Here is an 18,793-nt window from a genome sequence, read left to right as displayed (position 1 = left end):
ATGTGATCCCTGAATGTTCATTAACAACTCCCACTGAAGAACAATAGGGTGAAGTGTTGAGCTATCGAATCTTGCCTGGGGATATCTTCCCCATTGTCTTAACTGCTTAACTACTGGTAGCCACTTTGCTTTATTTATTTGATGTGTTTTTGTTACAGCTGTGTCGTCGTCCCCCAGCAAGTGGAGACTGAGCTGCTCTTGCTAAAGCAAAGCCCTTTCCACTTCAGTTTTTGGAGGGGGAAAGTGCTGGTTATGGCCTGTAAAATACATTAATTTTTTGCTTCTAGGGGGGGGGCAGCTGCCCCCTCCTGCCCCCCTGCCTACACCCATGATGGAGGGCACAAGGAGAAGGGGACGACAGAGGACGAGATGGTTGGACAGTGTTCTTGAAGCTACCAACATGAGTCTGACCAAACTGTGGGAGGCAGTGGAAGACAGCAGTGCCTGGCGTGCTCTGGTCCATGGGGTCACAAAGAGACAGACACAACTAAATGACTAAACAACAACAAAGGTGCTACTGGAAGGAATTTTTTTTAGGATGTTTGGAATGTTCCCAAGGTAACGGTGTGATGTTACAGAAGAGTCTGGGCCCTTTGGCAGGAGGTCTGTGGAATAGAAAAGGCCATCTGTTTCATGGATGGGGGAAAGCCATTAACATTTCCTTGCCTTAACATTTCTAAAAGCAATTTTCTATAAAGAAGACATCACCATCATCTCCACCCCAGGCATTTGCTGGAGTTACACATTGTCTGCCCTATCGATTTGCTGTTGTTTAGGGAGAGAGGTGTTTAAAAGGTTAAGGCAATGGAGACAGGCAAATCGTTCTTCCTGTCCCCAGTTGAAGTAATTCCCAAGCACCGGAATGTTTCAGGCCCCTGTTTCAGCAAAAAATAACCTTGATTCTGGCTGAATCATTTCAAACAGATCCACTCTAAACCTAATATTTTGTAAGGCCATTGTGCTTACTCCTTTTTTCTCTTGCTCCCCCAACCCAACATTATGCATCCAGGGTTGGCTACAATTGCATCCATTACACAGAGCATATTAGCTGCCTTCATTGGTGGATGCTTGAATGGCAGTGGTGAAGGCAGCCTCCCCAGCTACCCTCCTTCAACCCACTCTCTGGTGTTTCCCATCTGGTGGAAGACAGAGCTGTGTTTACCACATGACCTGGCTTGCACCTGCCCAAACTAGCTTGCAGCCCTGGGGTGTGATGGTGAGTGCCAGTTTTGAAGGAAGATCTAAGCTCTCGGGCTTCTGTTTCTAAAAGGATGACTGGTTCCATCTCGCTCCTTGCATCTGGCAGCAAAATATATTCAGCAGGCCCGGATTGATTCCCTCATTACTTGATCCCGCAGAAATTATAGGGATCCTGAGAATTATGCCTGGTCCTGTGGAGCTTTCATTTTTTAGAAGCAGGGGTTGTTACAGGATTCAGCATTAACCACTGAAACAGAGATATCTTTCCATAGCCAGAAACATGCTGCAGGCCACAAATGGTGTAAGAAATATAGTCTACAAGATTACAATATTTTCAAATAATTTTATTCCAGCAGTGATTTGTGCTCATTGCCTTATTTAATTTCAAAGCAAATGGGGGATAACAGATAACACTTACTGGGGTTAGGCTAGTACAAAATGAGGAAATCCATGTTTTAATGATCAGGGGAAATTGCAATGGGAAATTTCGATCTGATCACGAATTCATTTTTCAGTTGGGTTCACAATTTTCCCTAGGAAGAGGGCACTGTGTGTTTTCTTTTCCATAATTAGAAACAGGTAGGGTCTGTTGATTTTAAGGATAGTATTAGGAGCAAGACCTCCAAACCTTGGTGAAAGCTCTATAACTGTGGCTCCAGCGGCTTCAGTGCCACCCTCATGAATGTCCACGACAGCCTTGTGAATGGCCTGGAGGGAAATAGTGACATATTACTTGTCTTCATATGTGATGGAGGAAAGCCTACCTTAACATGTGTGCTGAATGGGTAACTACCTCTGTCTTCCATGCAAATATCCAAAAGTTCCAGGTGCCTCTGGGTTCTAGTACAATGAATGATAAGAGCTTCCCTCTTTCCCCCTTCTCTACCTCTATCATGCCACTTATTTGCCTCAATTCTCCCTGCCCCAGCAATGAAACAGAGAGTTCCTTTACCCCCATAATCGATTTAGATGCCCCTTTCTGAAATATCATGTCACCTCTTATTTATTTATTTACTTTCGTTGTCCCTACTTCTACATTGTAACTTCTCCTATAGCTCAGTTGGTTAGAGCCTGGTGCTGATAATGCCAAGTTTGCAGGTTCGATCTCTTCATGCGAAAGCTGGTTGGACTAGATGATTCTGACAGTTCCTTCCACCTCTACAATTCTACAACTCTACAGTTCTACAATTCTATAGGCCGTTGCTTTACCCTATTATTGTTTCAGATGGCCTTTGCTGAACTATTTCCTAGTCTACAGTGTTCTCTTTAAGGTGTGGTGATTTGAATTGTACGTAGTATTCCAAATGTCTTGGCAACATAGATAAAGAAAAATGCATTGCCATCACACCCACAAGATGACTCAGGACACAAACGTATGGAAGAAATATAATGATTCTGAAGACCTGCAGAATAAGGAATTCACATTACCCATAACAAAATATAGTCTGGGCATGGAAGCTACCTAATGCAGAAGGGATGAAAGCTCTCCTTATTCCTGGGCATGTTTACATGCATTGCCTGAGGTGGTGGAGACAAAGATTGGAAACAATCCTCCCCCTTTGCACTGAACACCTTGGGTATATGAATTTGACAAATGACCTCGCACATGCCGAGTGAAAGGGCACAAGTAATAATAATAGCAATAATAATGCCCACAACCAGAACATCTCTCATGAAATGCTTTTCTAAAGTGCTTGATTAAAGGTATAAGACAACAATATTCAGGAGCAGTCCCCCTCACATACTTACTGTGGAAACTTTCAGATCGGGTTCCTCGGTAATTCCAGACAGGTCAGCATACTTGTCGCTAAAGACATCAGTCACACCCATTCTCTGCAATATGCCTTTGACATCATAGGATCCAGAAATGGAAATTTTTGGAAGGTACAGGTGCATTTCTCTGATTAACACATGGACAGCAAAATCCAAACATTAAATTATGAGCGCAAATAATTTTGTTTAGATTACCTCCAGAAGTGCAAATAACATTGGTATGTACAATTAAACAGGGACAAGTAGTGGATTTGTATGCTGGTGGTATCAATAGCAGGGCGGTTTCATTGCTCACCTTCTGCTTCTGTTATTCATCTTCCATAGGAGCCTTTCCTAACCTAGTGCCATCCAGATTTTTGAGACTAAAATTGCCATCAACTTTAGTTAGCTCATGATGGGCAGTCCAATCTGGAAGGCACCAGGTTGGGGGAGGCTGCACTTTAGCATCAAGGAGGACCATAACTGGAGGAGAAATGGTGGTTATGAAGAACTGACCTCCATACAATGGATTTTCACTTGGAGCCTGTTGACTCTGGAATCTCAAATTTCTACTATATATTCCTGCGTATAAGATTACTTTTTAACCCAGGAAAATCTTCTCAAAAGTCGGGGTTCGTCTTATACACTGGGTCGTATTTCTTATACGGCGAGTATATCCCAAACTCTATATTTTAACTGGAAAAGTTGGGGGTCCTCTTATACGCCGGAATATACGTATAACTGAAGAGCCAAATTCCTCATGCAATGGATCTCTGGGAGCCACACCCCTAATATTTCACCCAAAAGCACACTTCAAACTTAATTTGTTCCAAAACAATACATTTATATTAATTTTAAAATATAAACAAATTGGTTGTGCGTGTATGTTTACTGTATATATCGGTGGCTTACTGCAATTTCTGGAGAAGATGATCAAGAGGGTTGAGGCCAAACAACTCCAGACATTTGTAGATGGGACTCTACAATCCCTGCATCTCTCTCCTTTAATTCCTATAGTTCCAGAGGTGTCTTTTATATCACATGAAAGCTCACGTATAATGAGGATCTTAATGATTAAGAGAATATTGTGAAAATGGAATAAGCTGCCACGTGAATGCTGCCTACGACTATGCTATATTAGATGGATCAATGGTCTGACTTGGGATAAGCAGCTTCCTATGTATCCAAGTTAGGTTTCAAAACTGATGACTCTTGTCCTGTACTATAAAGGCATTGGCTATAATAAAGGTAGTGCTGTGCCAAATCCCACCCCCATTCCCCAAAATTCCTCATCCCTTGAGAAAGTGAGGGTGTTTCTTTCTGATTATTTCTCATGGCCTGCTTGTAAAACAGGGGTGGGGAACCTCTGGTTGACCATATGTTTTGGACTACAACTCCCATCCTCCATGACCATTGAATGTGCTGGCTGGGGCTGGTGGGAGTTGTAGTCCTACAATATCTTGAGGGCTATAGGGTCTCCGCCCCTGTTGTAAAAGATAGGAAGAGCAAGGGCACAAATCTCCACACTTCCATCCTCATGAAATGTCTCATAATGTCTCCTCCCATCTCCTCCACCGCTCTCTTTCTTGGGGTGGTGGTGGTAGTTTTGTATTGCCCTCTCTCCCCAAAATGGCCAAAGGAGAAATGCCATGGAATACCAGCTTAACAGCAGCAGCATTTTAAAAACAGCACATAGAAGACTTACTCATATATGAAGGATCTTTTACATCTGTCCAGAAATTCCATGCTCAAGCCATCCTCCACCTGCTTCATTTCCCCTTCATCTGGCAGAATGAAAACTGCACTGGCATCTCCTTTGTATGGAATTTCCACCACTGAGCAAGACAGCTCTTCATCATGGAGAAAGTTGTAATAGCCATTTCGATACATTAGGTTGACTTTCACAGTTGTATTTGCATCCACAAAAAAATCATCTTCCTTTGTAAAGTGAGTGCTGAAAGGATATTTCCAATGGGCTTTGAAGGGAGAAAAGAAAAGAAAAGTTCCAAGAACTGAGTAAATGGATCGTGAAATTCACCAGGGCAATGAATGGAGGGCAATCTTTTTAAGCCGAAGGGCTTCATTTTCTCCTGGGAAACCTTACAAGGGCAACATGCCAAGGGGGAGTTGGCGCCAGAGGTAAAAATGGTCAGAGAAAGACTTCCCCACCAATCTCTCTATTCTTGACCCAGGGAATCGGGAGGTATTGCCACACTTCAAGGACACATTCCTGCCATGCAAATGCATGGAGGATGTGGAACAGGAAGGCTGAGGGATGCAGCCTGGGGGATACAATTCTCTGTGTTGAAGAAAATACAGAGCAGGGCCAGTGGGAGACATGACCCCGAGGAAGGGAGTATGGTCTGGGAAGAGTCCCGAGGAATGGATAGAGAAGTCTGGAGGAATGCATCTAGCCTGTGGAGAAGAGGTTTCCTACCCCTACACTACCAAAGCAAAGATAAGCACACATCTTATCACATCTTATTGCCCATTAGAAGTATCCCTGCTTCCATGTTGACTCTTGTTGATGTTGAACAAGCTGAAAGACCCAACACATACAACCAACATAAAAGAATGGGAAAGTTTCTCTACCCCCCATTTCTTTAATTAACCCCCCCCCCATGATTCCATGCTGTGACTTTCATTCTACCTCAAAACCAAAACTCCTCTTAATTACTGGTAATTTTATTATACCTGCCTTTGTGCCTGTATGGCTGTTAATTTGCATCTACAAAACCCCTTTTATTCTGAAGATGCCTGAAGATGATTTTTATTTTTTATTTTATTCCAATATTGCAATTACAAAAGCCAATGGCAGAGCAAAGCAGATTAGAAGATGCCTGGAGATTTATTTATTTTTACAAACCCCCAATTTATTTATCTTTCGTTCAATATACCTTTGAAGAAGACGTAGTTCAGTAAAACCATCACCGTACTTGGATCAAGCTCATCAACCGCATGGGGTATTTTCCCATGAGTTTTGGCCTGCACATAATCATTTATTTGGGTTTTAGCTGCCGATGAATTCTGGAAGTCGGATGAAAAGGCTTCGGCGCCATACAAGGTTTTGACATCTTCCAGGAATTTCGGAAGTATTTTCAGTGGCTCATCTATGAATAAGGCAATCCCTGTGTTAATCTGGGCCTTGTTGTTTGGATCATTCAGGGCACTGATGAGCTGATGGAATCCTTTGTGTATTTTGTGCTCTTCAATCTCTGAAAGGTTAAAAGCAAGTCCTTTGTAAATTTGGCTTTGGGTTTCAGACTTGGCACCCAGCGTCAGTGCTGCGAAAGTGCTGGAGATGCTGACTGGAGAGAAGAAAATATTCTTGCCAGCTTCACCTAAAGCTATGTGTTTGTGGAATCTAAATGCAAAGTTGGCATTACTGGGAGCAATCTCATGAGCGTACGTCAAGTTCTGAGCCTGTTCTTCTTCCACAGGAGGATGTGGGTGTTCAAATATAATTTTATCTCCATGACCCTCAGAGTCCTTAGGATGTCCTGGAACATGGTGACAGTGAACTTGGAGAACACTCAGTAGTAAGGAGAGGAAGATTAAGGCCTTCATTAGGATTGGTAAGTATTCTTCGACAATGAAAATATCCTGCAAACAGTAAAAGAGCCATTTTTAATCAAATTATCCTGTTTAACTCTGTTTAAAGGACAGGGTTTTGTTCAAGTTTTCAACCCACTGGACATGAAATAGTGGGTTGTGCTAGTAATTCACACAACATATTTCATCCATGGAGCATGTGAATAGAATAAGATATTTCAAAAGTTAGCTATGCTGATTTGTGTAGGACAATGACATTTTGATGTTTGCATCATTATCAAATCATCTTCCTGCAAGTAAAAATAATTTGATTTTCTTTTGCAGACTTGTGCGAAGGGGCTGACTTTTCAGAAGTCTAGTGGGTTTTTTTTTTTACATTTCCGTGTACTGGGAGGGTCCATCAGAACATATCAATAGAGCTCTGCCATTTACTTCAGTGGGACTTGAGAAATACCATCTCTGTCCCATTTTTACCTACCTAGCAAATATATTTCACCTGTCTTGTGAATAGTGCAGTTGAATAAACATGTCACATTTTTAGAAGCTGGATGCAAGGTTTTTTTCTTTTTCTTTTATTAAAAAACAGCAAGTCTGCATTGTGCCCAGTCTTTTTGTATAACGCAAGGAATATCCAGCTTGTGCCCTGGCCACATATTGGTTAAGGTCCAGTGTTGGGACTGGGCTCTCTCTGGTTGCACTGTGCCACATTCTGCAGAACTTTTGAGCTTCCAGTTTGGGGTTAAATGTGCCCTACTCAGGTTGGGACAAATCCCCATGAAACCATGCATTCTGAGATATTGCATCCCAAATGGTGATCTCTGCAAGAAAAACAAGTATCTAGTCCATCAACAAAAAATGTTGGTGGTGGTTAGTATTTTTGTTATGTGTGTGCTTGAGATAATTGGTCATTCTGACTGTCGTGTATTGCATCCCTGATTTTGTGATAAACCAAAGTCAGTGAGAAGGGATAGGAAGGTGGGGGAAGAGGGAAAGTGGAACTATCCTGTTCTCATGCATAGAATTCAATAAAACATAAAGAGAAAAAGAAAAATGTATATCATACTTACAGAATCTCCAACTGACTCTAGTTGCTATGTGACTCCTTGCTTAGTTTTGCATCAGACTTAAATAATACTTAGTCTTCAGCATTAACCATTAAGCAGAACAAACATGAATTATCAAAGGGACAGAGAGCAGAATGTGAAGCAATGGATTTTTCAAGTGGTCTCTAGACTTTGCACAATGGTATCAGCAACCAAGATAAGGGGTCCTTTGAATGGCCTACAAACCTGATGGCACCAAGCCATCTTGTGGCCCTGGGTTTCCTCTCACACTCTCACAAGTTTTCACAGATGGAAATAGCTACATTTCCTCATGTAAATCCCACTGACCACTACCCTTTCCTTCTGATTCATGTGGGTACAAACAATACTGCCACATACAGCTTCAGCATACAGCAAGGGGCTATGAAGGACAGAAAGCTGAATAGCCATAGGCACAGGTTGTTTTTTCATCACTCTACCCTGTTGAAGTTCGTGGTCCAGGAAGAGAGAATAAAATACTGGAAGTAAATCACTGGCTGCACAGGTGGTGTCATCAGGAAGGGCTTGGCTTCTTGGATCATGGTCTCTGCTTCCTTGAAGAAGGACTTTTGGAGAAGATGGGCAGCACTCCACAGCGGTTGGCAAGAATGTGTTTGCTAAGAGTGTCACAAATCTGATCAGGAGAGCTTTAAACTAGATCCTGAGCGGGAGGGAGACAACAATACAGATGACAGAGGAACATCTAGGACTGAGGATAATGATGCTGCTCCAGAAACCTGCCAAAGGGCAGGAAATGACAAGAAGGAAGCAGCTGGAGGGAATGGCTTATGATTTCAGTTGTCTCTATACCAATGCACAGAGTATACCGTGTTTCTCATATTATAAGACATGTCTTATATTTATTTTTTCCTCAAAAAAAACACACTATGGCTTATTTTCAAGGGATGTCTTATTTTTTTCCTCCTCCTCCTGCTGCGGCCGGCATTGCTGCTGTGCCTATCACTATGTCTTATTTTCGGGGTATGGCTTATATTCCTTGAATGCTTAAAAATTCTGCTATGGCTTATTTTATGGGTATGTCTTAAAATATGAGAAACAGGGTAGGAAGTAAACAAGATTAATAATAGTTATATGTAAAGGATGTGTTTAATTGTGAAGAAATCCATGACCTGGAGCATGGAAAGTAGATTGAGAGTATATGGGTAAAAATAATAGGCCAATGGCCTCACTGTGGGTGTCTGCTATAGACCGCCAAGCTAGACTAAAGACTTGGATTATGCCTTCTTAAAGCAGATCACCAAACATTACAAAAGGAAAGATATAGTTGTTATGGGAGACTTCAACTACTCCAATACCTGTCACGACTCTGCCAAACATGTAAAGGTCAACAAATTCCTCCATTGCCTTGCTGACAATTTCCTTTCCCTAAAGGTGGAAGACATGACAAGGTCTTGAGCCTGGTCCTCATAAACAGAGAGGAACTGACTAAAGATCATATAGTTCACAAGCACCAGTACATCCTTTTGATTGAGACCATCAATGACATGGGCTATTTCCTCATGACTTTTTCTCTGTACATAATCATTAATCTGTTTTTCAGCCTCTGTGGAATTGGAAAAGTGAGTCAAAAAGCCTTCAGCTTTATACAAGGTTCTGACATTTTCCAAAAACTGAGGGAGGATTTTCCTTAAACATGTTATGAACAAGGCATTCCCTATGATCACCCAGGCTTTGTTGCCTGGATGGTGAAGCTTAGAGAAGAGCTGGCGGGACTTCCAGTCTGGCGCCATTACCGATCGGCACGGGATTCCTCGGGCTCCGAGGTCCCTAGCGCCGCTGAGGAAGGGGTGAGCCGCTCGGGCGACGCGGCCACCCTGAAAACCCTCAGATTGGGCGTTCTGGAGTCGTGGAGATCCAGCAGTGCTCCGTGAAGTCCCAGTTGATGCCCGGCAAGCTCTTTTTTCAGAGCCCCGAGAGCAGTCAGACCGGGACGGAGCTTTGGATCCATTCGCTACCTCAGCGGCGTGAAGCCCCAAGCCAACGGCTTTGCAGCGTCAGATACCTCCAAAACACAATTTGGGCCGTGAGTACAAATTTTGGATCTGAAAAGAATTTGATTTGGCCAGGAAGTGGAGTAAAAAAGGCAACGGAGGTCGCTCCCCCCCCCCGTATCGAGAGAACTGTGTGACAGCTAATTTGCCTTTAGCGGAAAGAACAATACAAAGCAATGAAATCCACCCTGTAAAGTGGACCTAAAAGCTCTTCCCTTGGCAGCAGAACCAAGGGAAAGAGGACTGATTTGTTATTGTGGATCTGCAAACATTGAAGGGAGAAGGGAAAACCTCCCTGTAACTCGGGAATGGCTCCCGGGAAGCCGTGACCAGCTGCCATTACGTTGCAACAAAGTATCAGCAAGAAGGAAATATTTATTTGTTTGGATTGCCTAAATTTATGGATTATAGAGAACGCGGATGAAGGTAAAAAATCGAGAAGTCGGAACGATGTGGCGGAAATAATGTTAAAATAAGAGTAAGGAACAGTTCAGACTTATTTTTCAGAAGTTAATTAAGAAAAGAGAAGAAGAAACAGCACAATCTCGAGCACAACAACCCATGCCAGGCTTGTAATACGAGAAGACAAAGGATGCAGCCAGACAAAGCACATAGTCTACAACTAGATAAGAACTGGATACAGCAGCTGCTGGAACTGGCCCAAGAGATATTATGCGACCTGCGCAAAGACAAAAGACTCAGTTCAGAGGAAGAGCATTTTCCACTACCAAAGGAAACCCCAAAGCCACAAGCAAAAGACACGGGAAATAAGAACTTTATCACAATAGAACGAGCAATTCAGGAGGAGCAGAAGAATTGGAACCTGGGGCAACCGGTGAGAGAGGGAGCATAGGTCTTAGATTTTAACCAACATGCTCGGGAAGAGGAGGACATTTGGGAACAGGTTTGCCTAGTGAGAGAGGGAGAATCTGCCCCAAACAGAGACTATGATGCTTGGGCAAAAGATGTAGATGGGGCATGGAGATGCATTCCTCTAGTGGGAGAAGGGGAGCGCTATCCATGCAATGGACAAATTGTGGGAACAGAAAGTGTGAAAAATGAGAATTGGCGCGGGAGATACGTTATAGAATTTGTACAACAGAATGGGAGGGTGGGAGAGCAGCATGGGTTGGGGTGGACAAGAGTTGGTGTGGGATGAAAGATGCAGTGAATTTTAATTGATGGATGGATTAAAAAGGTCTGAAACTGGATTGTATTAAGGCTGGTCGGGACACCTAGGGAAATGTTTTCCGGGAAAGGGAGGGGGGATCTAGGTGGGATTGTATTATTTTTGAGATGAATGTTAGAGGAGGAATACAGTGGGGTACTTTTGGGAGAAAATTAAAGGCTAAAAGGGATTAATTAGAGATAGATATGTGTATGTATGATTTCAAAAAGATTGTAATGTGATATTATAAAATTAAGATATAGATTTGTAATATTAGATGGGTTCCCCCCCCCCCGCATATTATGAAAGCTGTCTGAATGGGATTTAGAGTAGACTCGGAAAGGGTGGGACGGGGAAGTCGGGAAGTTATAGCCAAGTAATATGAATAAGATTGTTGTCTTTTTTCTTTTTCTTTCCTTTTTTCTAATTTTTATGGTATTTTTTCTTTTTCTTTTTTCTTTTTTCTATTTTTGGTATTTTATCTGTGCTTTTGGGTTTGGGTAGATATATAACAATAATGGAATGTTTTTTTATAAATGTATTCTTTTTTCTGAAAATCTTTAATAAATATATTTGAAAAAAAAAGAAAAGAAGAGCTGGCGGAATCCTCTGTGGATCTCATCCTCCATGATCTGTGACAGGTTAAAAGCAAGTCCCTTGTAAATCAGTCTAGGGGTCTGAGATTTAGCCCCAAGGCTGAGCGTTGCAAAGGGTGTGGAAATGCTTCGTGGTGAAAATGCTTTGGGCAGCTGCCTCAGAAGCAATTTCCTTGTAGAATCAAAATGCACAACTGATTCCTTGTAGAATCAAAACACACAAAGTGCCAGACACTTTTTGGTCGGAATAGTGTCAAAGGTGGACATTGCTTTTTAGATTGATTTTTATTTCCATGATCAGCATGGTCTTTGGGCTGCCATGGGTCATGATGACAATAAGCTTCAAGAGCAAACACTAAGAAGAAGAAGAAGAAGTAAATGATAGACTGCCCTGGAACTTGTCATTCTTCTTCTGATAAAATAAATCACATAGATGACATTTGTCAGGTTTAGCACTTCTCTCACACAAGACACGACATGCTGGCAGTTCGACTAGTTGAGGTTTATTTATCCACAACAGGCTTACAGCACGCCGAGCTTCCCACAACTCATTCCTCAGTGAGAGTCAGTTGACTTGACTGGCTTCTGGCCCCTTCCAAGGCCAGATATATTCCAATCCTGCCCCTGCTTTCTGCTGGTCTTCCTTTCTTCTAATCACTTGCTCTGCCTCCTACTTCTTGAAGACTCAGGTGCAGCCAATTCCCCCTCCTCTGAAGTTGAATCCAACCCCCTACCACCATCTGCATCCTGCTCCTTCATCTCTGTGCTGCTGCGAAAACTTACAGGCAGCATTCCAGAGTGAGAAAGGCTTATTTCACTTTCGTGGTGTGAATGAACCAAGTTCCTATTTTCCTCTGCCTCTTCCTCCCCCTCTGCAGAGTCCTCTCTGCCAGCCATGTCTCTGACAACATTAGAGGCTCAACCAACTGCTAAATGCTGACAGCCTCCTAGTTCGGACTAGAGCTGTTTGGCAAAGAGCTGTGTAAACAAGCCCTTTGGAAAGCCAAAACTCAAGGTTGTCCCCCCTCCCCCAAATAAACTGTATTAAAGATATACACGCATAGAAAAATACACACACACTTTACATTTTACTACATAGAAAAACGATTATATTTGTCCATATTTACATTACAGTATATGTATATTTCGTAAATTCAACAAGCAATTTCCATTCATCCTTAAAACCTTCTTCCCCCTTCTGTCACTCAATTAATGATTCCCCTCTTAATTAGGCTAACTTGGAATTATTCAATGAAGCAGTAGCTTCAATTTCCCCTTAAACCAACATATTTATGTAAGGCAATGTTTCCTCTTTAATTTCAATTGTATAGCACCTACACCCATATCAAAAATATACTAAAATCTGTTCAAAAGCACGTCAAAGTGCAAGTAGATAAATAGGAACCGCTACAGCGGGAAGGTAAATGGCGTTTCCATGTGCTGCTCTGGTTTGCCAGAAGCGGCTTTGTCATGCTGGCCACATGACCTGGAAGCTATACACTCGCTCCCTCGGCCAATAATGCGAGATGAGTGCACAACCCCAGAGTCGGTCATGACTGGACCTAATGGTCAGGGGACCCTTTACCTTTACCTTATACCCCACTTATATCATTTTTTTAGTCTCCGAGTCAGAAAACATAATTCATTATTATTTTTTGCAGGGACACTGGTGAGAGAGCTGTTAAAAAATAATAATTTGATTTTCACTCCCAGTTTTGCAAATTCTGGATTATCTCTAGCTGTTCTTAATACTAAATCTTTTGAATTATTCAAGAAAGTCATTAGCACATCTCTATTCAAGTCCTTTCTTTTAGCATATGCTAGATTTATTCAATGTGCATTCATTACTTAGATATCATAAAAACCAGAACCTGCCAAAGTTGCAAGTGGATCACCCGAAAAGCCTGTCATATTATCCTATTTGGCTTTTCCCACTATCCTAATTTACAAATATAGTTTCTTGCTTTTGTTTTCTGATATTTTAACCTGCTCTTATAAATATTAAGCAGGCTTCTGCCACTATTTTCTTAACCATTGATATGCCCCAACTGCCCATTTTCATAATTAACCATTAATCAGAACAAACAAGGATTTTCCAAGGAAGGCAGGGAACCAAAATGTGATGCAATTTGTTTTTCGCCTGCTAGCGTGTCCCTTCATTTTGCCCATTGAGGCCACGAGGTAATGGCAGATTGAAAAGCTTTGAGCAAGGGACAGTGGGCCTGTTCCTCTAGATCAGGGGTCAGCAAACTTTTTCAGCAGGGGGCCGGTCCACTGTTCCTCAGACCTTGTGGGGGGCTGGACTATATTTTTTTTTTTGGGGGGGGAAATGAACGAATTCCTATGCCTCACAAATAACCCAGAGATGCATTTTAAATAAAAGCACACGTTCTACTCATGTAAAAACATGCTGATTCCCAGAACGTCCATGTGCCGGATTTAGAAGGCGATTGGGCTGGATCCGGCCCCTGGGCCTTAGTTTGCCTACCCATGCTCTAGATTTATAGGCATGTCAAACATGTGGCCCTCCAGATGTTTTGGCCTACAACTCCCATGATCCCTAGCTAGCAGGACCAGTGGCTGCAGAAGATGGGAATTGTAGTCCAAAACATCTGGAGGGCCGCATGTTTGACATGCCTGCAGAATGTTGTAGGAGTACAACTCCCACCATCCCTGACCACAGACTGTGCTGTCTGGAGCTGAGGGGTGCTGGGATCCAATAGCATCAGGAAGGTTTCCCTATACTGATGTCTAAGGCAAATGTGACATGAAGGCTGGCAACATCAACCTCACCAAGTGGGATTCCCTAGTGGGCAACTGCAGTAGTACAGATGAAAGTTTAGGCCACAAAATATTGCTTTGGTGCCTATATGAGTTTTGGCAGTCATTTGCTTCAGAAACCCAGTCCAACTACCATGAATCATAGAATCATAGAATCATAGAGTTGGAAGAGACCACAAGGGCCATCCAGTCCAACCCCCTGCCAAGCAGGAAACACCATCAAAGCATTCCTGACAGATGGCTGTCAAGCCTCTGCTTAAAGACCTCCAAAGAAGGAGACTCCACCACACTCCTTGGTAGCAAATTCCACTGCTGAACAGCTCTTACTGTCAGGAAGTTCTTCCTAATGTTTAGGTGGAATTTTCTTTCTTGTAGTTTGAAGGGCTAGCTGAAATGCCCCCTCCCATATTGACATACTATTTCTGGTCTTTGCCCCTTGGAAAGGAAATAATCTGTTTTCTGGATGGAGGGAAGCTTCACATTTGTGGTATATCTTCCTTGCCTTAATGTTTCATAAAGCCACCATTATTTCCACCCCAATGATTTGCTGGAGTTACGCATTGTTTGCCCTATCATCTTCCTGTTGTTTAGGGTGAGAGCTGTTTCACAAGTTAATGCAATAGCATATCTCCATGACCCTCAGAGTCCTTATGATGTCCTGGGACGTGGTGACAGTGAACTTGGAGAACACTCAGTAGTAAGGAGAGGTAGATTAAGGCCTTCATTGGGACCGGTAACTATTTTTCCTGCAGGCAGTAAGGCAATTATTTTTAATCAAATTATCCTGTTCAACTCTGTTTAAAGGACAGGGTTTTGTTAAAGAATTGATTCCACTGGAAATGAATAGAACTGTTGAAATGGTGGGTTAGGCTTGTAAATCACACAATATGATTCATCCATGGAGCTTGTGAACAGCATAACAAGACATTTCAAACGTTAGCTGCACAGATTTGTATAGGTTTTGTATAGAACAATGACATTTTGATAAAATATTGTTCCCATTTTTTAAAAGAAGCTACTATTAAATTATTCCATATATCAAATATATTTGTTTTTGTGTTTAAGTTTGCAAGTTTCCTAACTTGCATTCTAGAGTGATCATGATGCATTTAATAAAATATTCATTCAAAATATTTGTTTGCATCATTAACAAATCATCTTCCTCAAAGCAAAAACTATTTCATTTTATTTTAGAGAACTGGGTGAAGGGTTTGACTCCCGCCCCCACCAGAGAACCACCAGTGTGGTGTAGTGTTAAGAGCGGTGGACTAGTAATCTGGTGAACCGGGTTTGCTTCCCCGCTCCTCCACATGCAGCTGCTGGGTCACCTTGGGCTAGTCACACTTCTCTGAAGTCTCTCAGCCTCACTCGCCTTGTTGTGTCGTGGGGTTCGTGATTTCACCTCTCTTGACATAATATGCTGGAGACAGTTCTCTAGTAACACTTCTTTATTAAAGCAAACAAGACTGAGCTCTGAGGAGAGGAAAGCTACATTTATAGGGACAGGGGACTAGCTAGAAAAAGATACATTTTGGAGGCAACAATATCAGGCAATCACAGTGCTGCCATTTGGAGGAAACCAATAAGATAGAGGATCCAAATACAGCAGCTTAAATGAACCAATAGTAGCTGTACCTTCTGGAACCAAAAGGCAGTTACTTTACCCTAATGCAAATACAGACAATAGTAATACAGATATAAAATCCTTTGACTCAATACACCACACATCACACAGAGTGTTTGTTGTGAGGGAGGAAGGGAAAGGAGATTGTTAGCTGCTTTGAGACTCCTTAAGGGGAGTGAAAGACGGGATATCAAGTCCAAACTCCTCCTCCTCCTCCTCCTCCTCCTCCTCCTCCTCCTCCTCCTCCTCCTCCTCTTCCTCCTCCTCTTCTTGTATTGTCTTTTCTTTTCTTTTTACATTTCTATGCATTGGAATGTGTTAGAACATATCAAAAGAGTTCTGCCATTGACTCCAGTAGGATCTGAATTATACCATGTCTGACCCATTTTTACATACCCTGCCCTGCACCCAGCATATATAATTCACATTTCTTGTGAATAGTGCAGTTGAATGAACATGTCATATTTTTAGAAGCTGTATGAAAGGTTTTTTTAAAAAAACAGTAAGTCTGCATTAGTGCCCAGTCCTTTAATATAACACAAGGAAAATCCAGTTTGTGCTTTTGACAGATACTCATTAATGTCCAGCAATGTGTCACATTTTGCAGAACTTTTGAGCTTCCAGTTTGGGGTTAAATGTGCCCTACTCAGGTTGAGGCAAATCCCCATGAAAACATGCATTCTGAGATATTGCATCCCAAATGGTACCTCTGCAGAATAAAAAAGTATCCAGTCCATCAACAAAAAATGTTGTTGGTGGTTAATATTTTTGTTATGTGTGTGCTTGAGATAACTGGTCATTCTGACTGTCGTGTATTGCATCCCTGATTTTGTGATAAACCAAAGTCAGTGAGAAGGGATAGGAAGGTGGGGGAAGAGGGAAAGTGGAACTATCCTGTTCTCATGCATAGAATTCAATAAAACATAAAGAGAAAAAGAAAAATGTATATCATACTTACAGAATCTCCAACTGACTCTAGTTGCTATGTGACTCCTTGCTTAGTTTTGCATCAGACTTAAATAATACTTAGTCTTCAGCATTAACCATTAAGCAGAACAAACATGGATTATCAAAGGGACAGAGAGCAGAATGTGAAGCAATGGATTTTCAAGTGATCTCTAGACTTTGCACAATGGTATCAGCAGCCAAGATAAGGGGTCCTTTGAATGGCCCCAAACCTTGAGGCCTCAAGTCTTTTTGTGCCCCCGTGTCTTCTCTCATATTCTCCCAAAGTTTCAGAGATGGAAATAGTTACATTTCTTCATCTCTTTAGGTTTCAGGTGAGCGTGTCAGGAACCTCTGGCCTTAATCTATCTGGGCCCTCTCCATACTTTTCTCCCCAGTATGCACCTCTCACTGGCTGCTTTCTTCCCCTTGAGTGTTTTTGCTTGGCTAGAATGTGTCAATGAACTCTGATAATTCATCCTGTTTTTCTAGATGGAGGTCAGAGCGAGGTGTAGAAACTAGCCTACTATATAAACGTAATGTTTACATTTATTCACTTTTGCCCCTGCTCTTACCCACTGCTGGAAGGTGGAAAAGGTTCTTGTACCCTGTTTAAAACGTTGTCTCTTTTTAGATAATTTTTCAAAAAGTACACCTGAAGGAGTGTGTCCACCTCCATCGCTCTGCCAAGACACTGAGGTCCAGTGCCGAGGGCCTTGTGGCGGTTCCCTCGCTGCGAGAAGCCAAGTAAATTGTGGTTGCTGGGACTGCTCAGTTCTCTTGGGCCCAGTCTTATTCAACATCCTTATCAATGACTTGGATGATGGGCTTGAGGGCATCCTGAGCAAGTTTGCAGATGACACCAAATTGGGAGGGGTGGCTAATACCCCAAAGGACAGGATCACACTTCAAAATGACCTTAACAGATTAGACAACTGGGCCAAAGTAAACAAGATGAATTTTAACAAGGAGAAAGGTAAAGTACAACACTTGGGGGGAAAATAAAAATAAAAATGAAGGGCACAAATACAGGATGGGAGACACCTGGCTTGAGAGCAGTACATGTGAAAAGGATCTAGGAGTCTTGGTAGACCACAAACTTGACATGAGTCAACAGTGTGATGCAGCAGCTAAAAAGGCCAATGCAATTCTGGGCTGCATCAATAGGAGTATAGCATCTAGATCAAGGGAAGTAATAGTACCACTGTATTCTGCTCTGGTCAGACCTCACCTGGAGTACTGTGTCCAGTTCTGGGCAACACAGTTCAAGAAGGATACTGACAAGCTGGAATGTGTCCAGAAGAGGGTAACCAAAATGGTCAAAGGCCTGGAAACGATGCCTTATGAGGAACGGCTTAGGGAGCTGGGTATGTTTAGCCTGGAGGTTAAGGGGTGAAATGATAGCCATGTTCAAATATATAAAAGGATGCCATATAGAGGAGGGACAAAGGTTGTTTTCTGCTGCTCCAGAGAAGCGGACACGGAGCAATGGATTCAAACTACAAGAAAGAAGATTCCACCTAAACATTAGGAAGAACTTCCTGACAGTAAGAGCTGTTCGGCAGTGGAATTTGCTACCAAGGAGTGTGGTGGAGTCTCTTTCTTTGGAGGTCTTTAAGCAGAGGCTTGACAGGCATATGTCAAGAATGCTTTGATGGTGTTTCCTGCTTGGCAGGGGGTTGGACTGGGTGGCCCTTGTGGTCTCTTCCAACTCTAGGATTCTATGATTCTTTGTGGCTTGCGCACCCCAGCGGCAGTGGCGGAGCTTCATGCTCTGGCACCGGGGGTCAGAGAGCAGGTGGGGGCGGGGCTGGCGTGCGTCCTGGGGGTATGGCTCTCCATCCGCAGGGGCGTGGCATGCATCCTGGGGCATGGCACACCGTCTGTGGAGGTGTGGCGCTGCAGGCAGGGGGGTAGGTGCAATGGCACCCCACCAGGATTGCACTGCTGGGGCGGTGCGCTCCCCCCCCACTCCACTTCCTCCACCAGTGCCCGGCGGTGCAACTAGAGCTGGACCTTGGGCCTGAAGTCCCAAATGAGCCCCCCCCCTCTGGAGTACAGTAGTGAACAGCACCTGGGGC

The 18,793-nt window shown here is 42.8% G+C and overlaps 2 protein-coding genes across 2 annotated transcripts in view; both read right to left on the bottom strand.

Moving 5' to 3' along the window:
• SERPINA10 (serpin family A member 10) overlaps positions 1 to 18,793 on the bottom strand; it is a 201,224-nt gene that overhangs the window by 56,508 nt on the left and 125,923 nt on the right. The gene's annotated exons all lie outside the window — the stretch shown is intronic.
• On the bottom strand, positions 1,530 to 7,721 carry LOC118080839 (alpha-1-antitrypsin-like). Its single transcript, XM_035106720.2, has 5 exons — positions 7,572 to 7,721; positions 5,850 to 6,555; positions 4,658 to 4,928; positions 2,950 to 3,100; positions 1,530 to 1,908 (listed from the first exon to the last, which is right to left on the bottom strand). Exons 2-5 carry the CDS (start codon positions 6,517 to 6,519, stop codon positions 1,705 to 1,707), a joined length of 1,296 nt encoding a protein of 431 aa, XP_034962611.2. The 5' UTR covers positions 6,520 to 6,555; positions 7,572 to 7,721; the 3' UTR covers positions 1,530 to 1,704.

Source organism: Zootoca vivipara, chromosome 1 (assembly GCF_963506605.1).
Source record: "Zootoca vivipara chromosome 1, rZooViv1.1, whole genome shotgun sequence".
Classification (NCBI taxonomy): Eukaryota; Metazoa; Chordata; class Lepidosauria; order Squamata; family Lacertidae; genus Zootoca; species Zootoca vivipara.
This window is presented reverse-complemented; position numbering and strand designations above follow the sequence as displayed.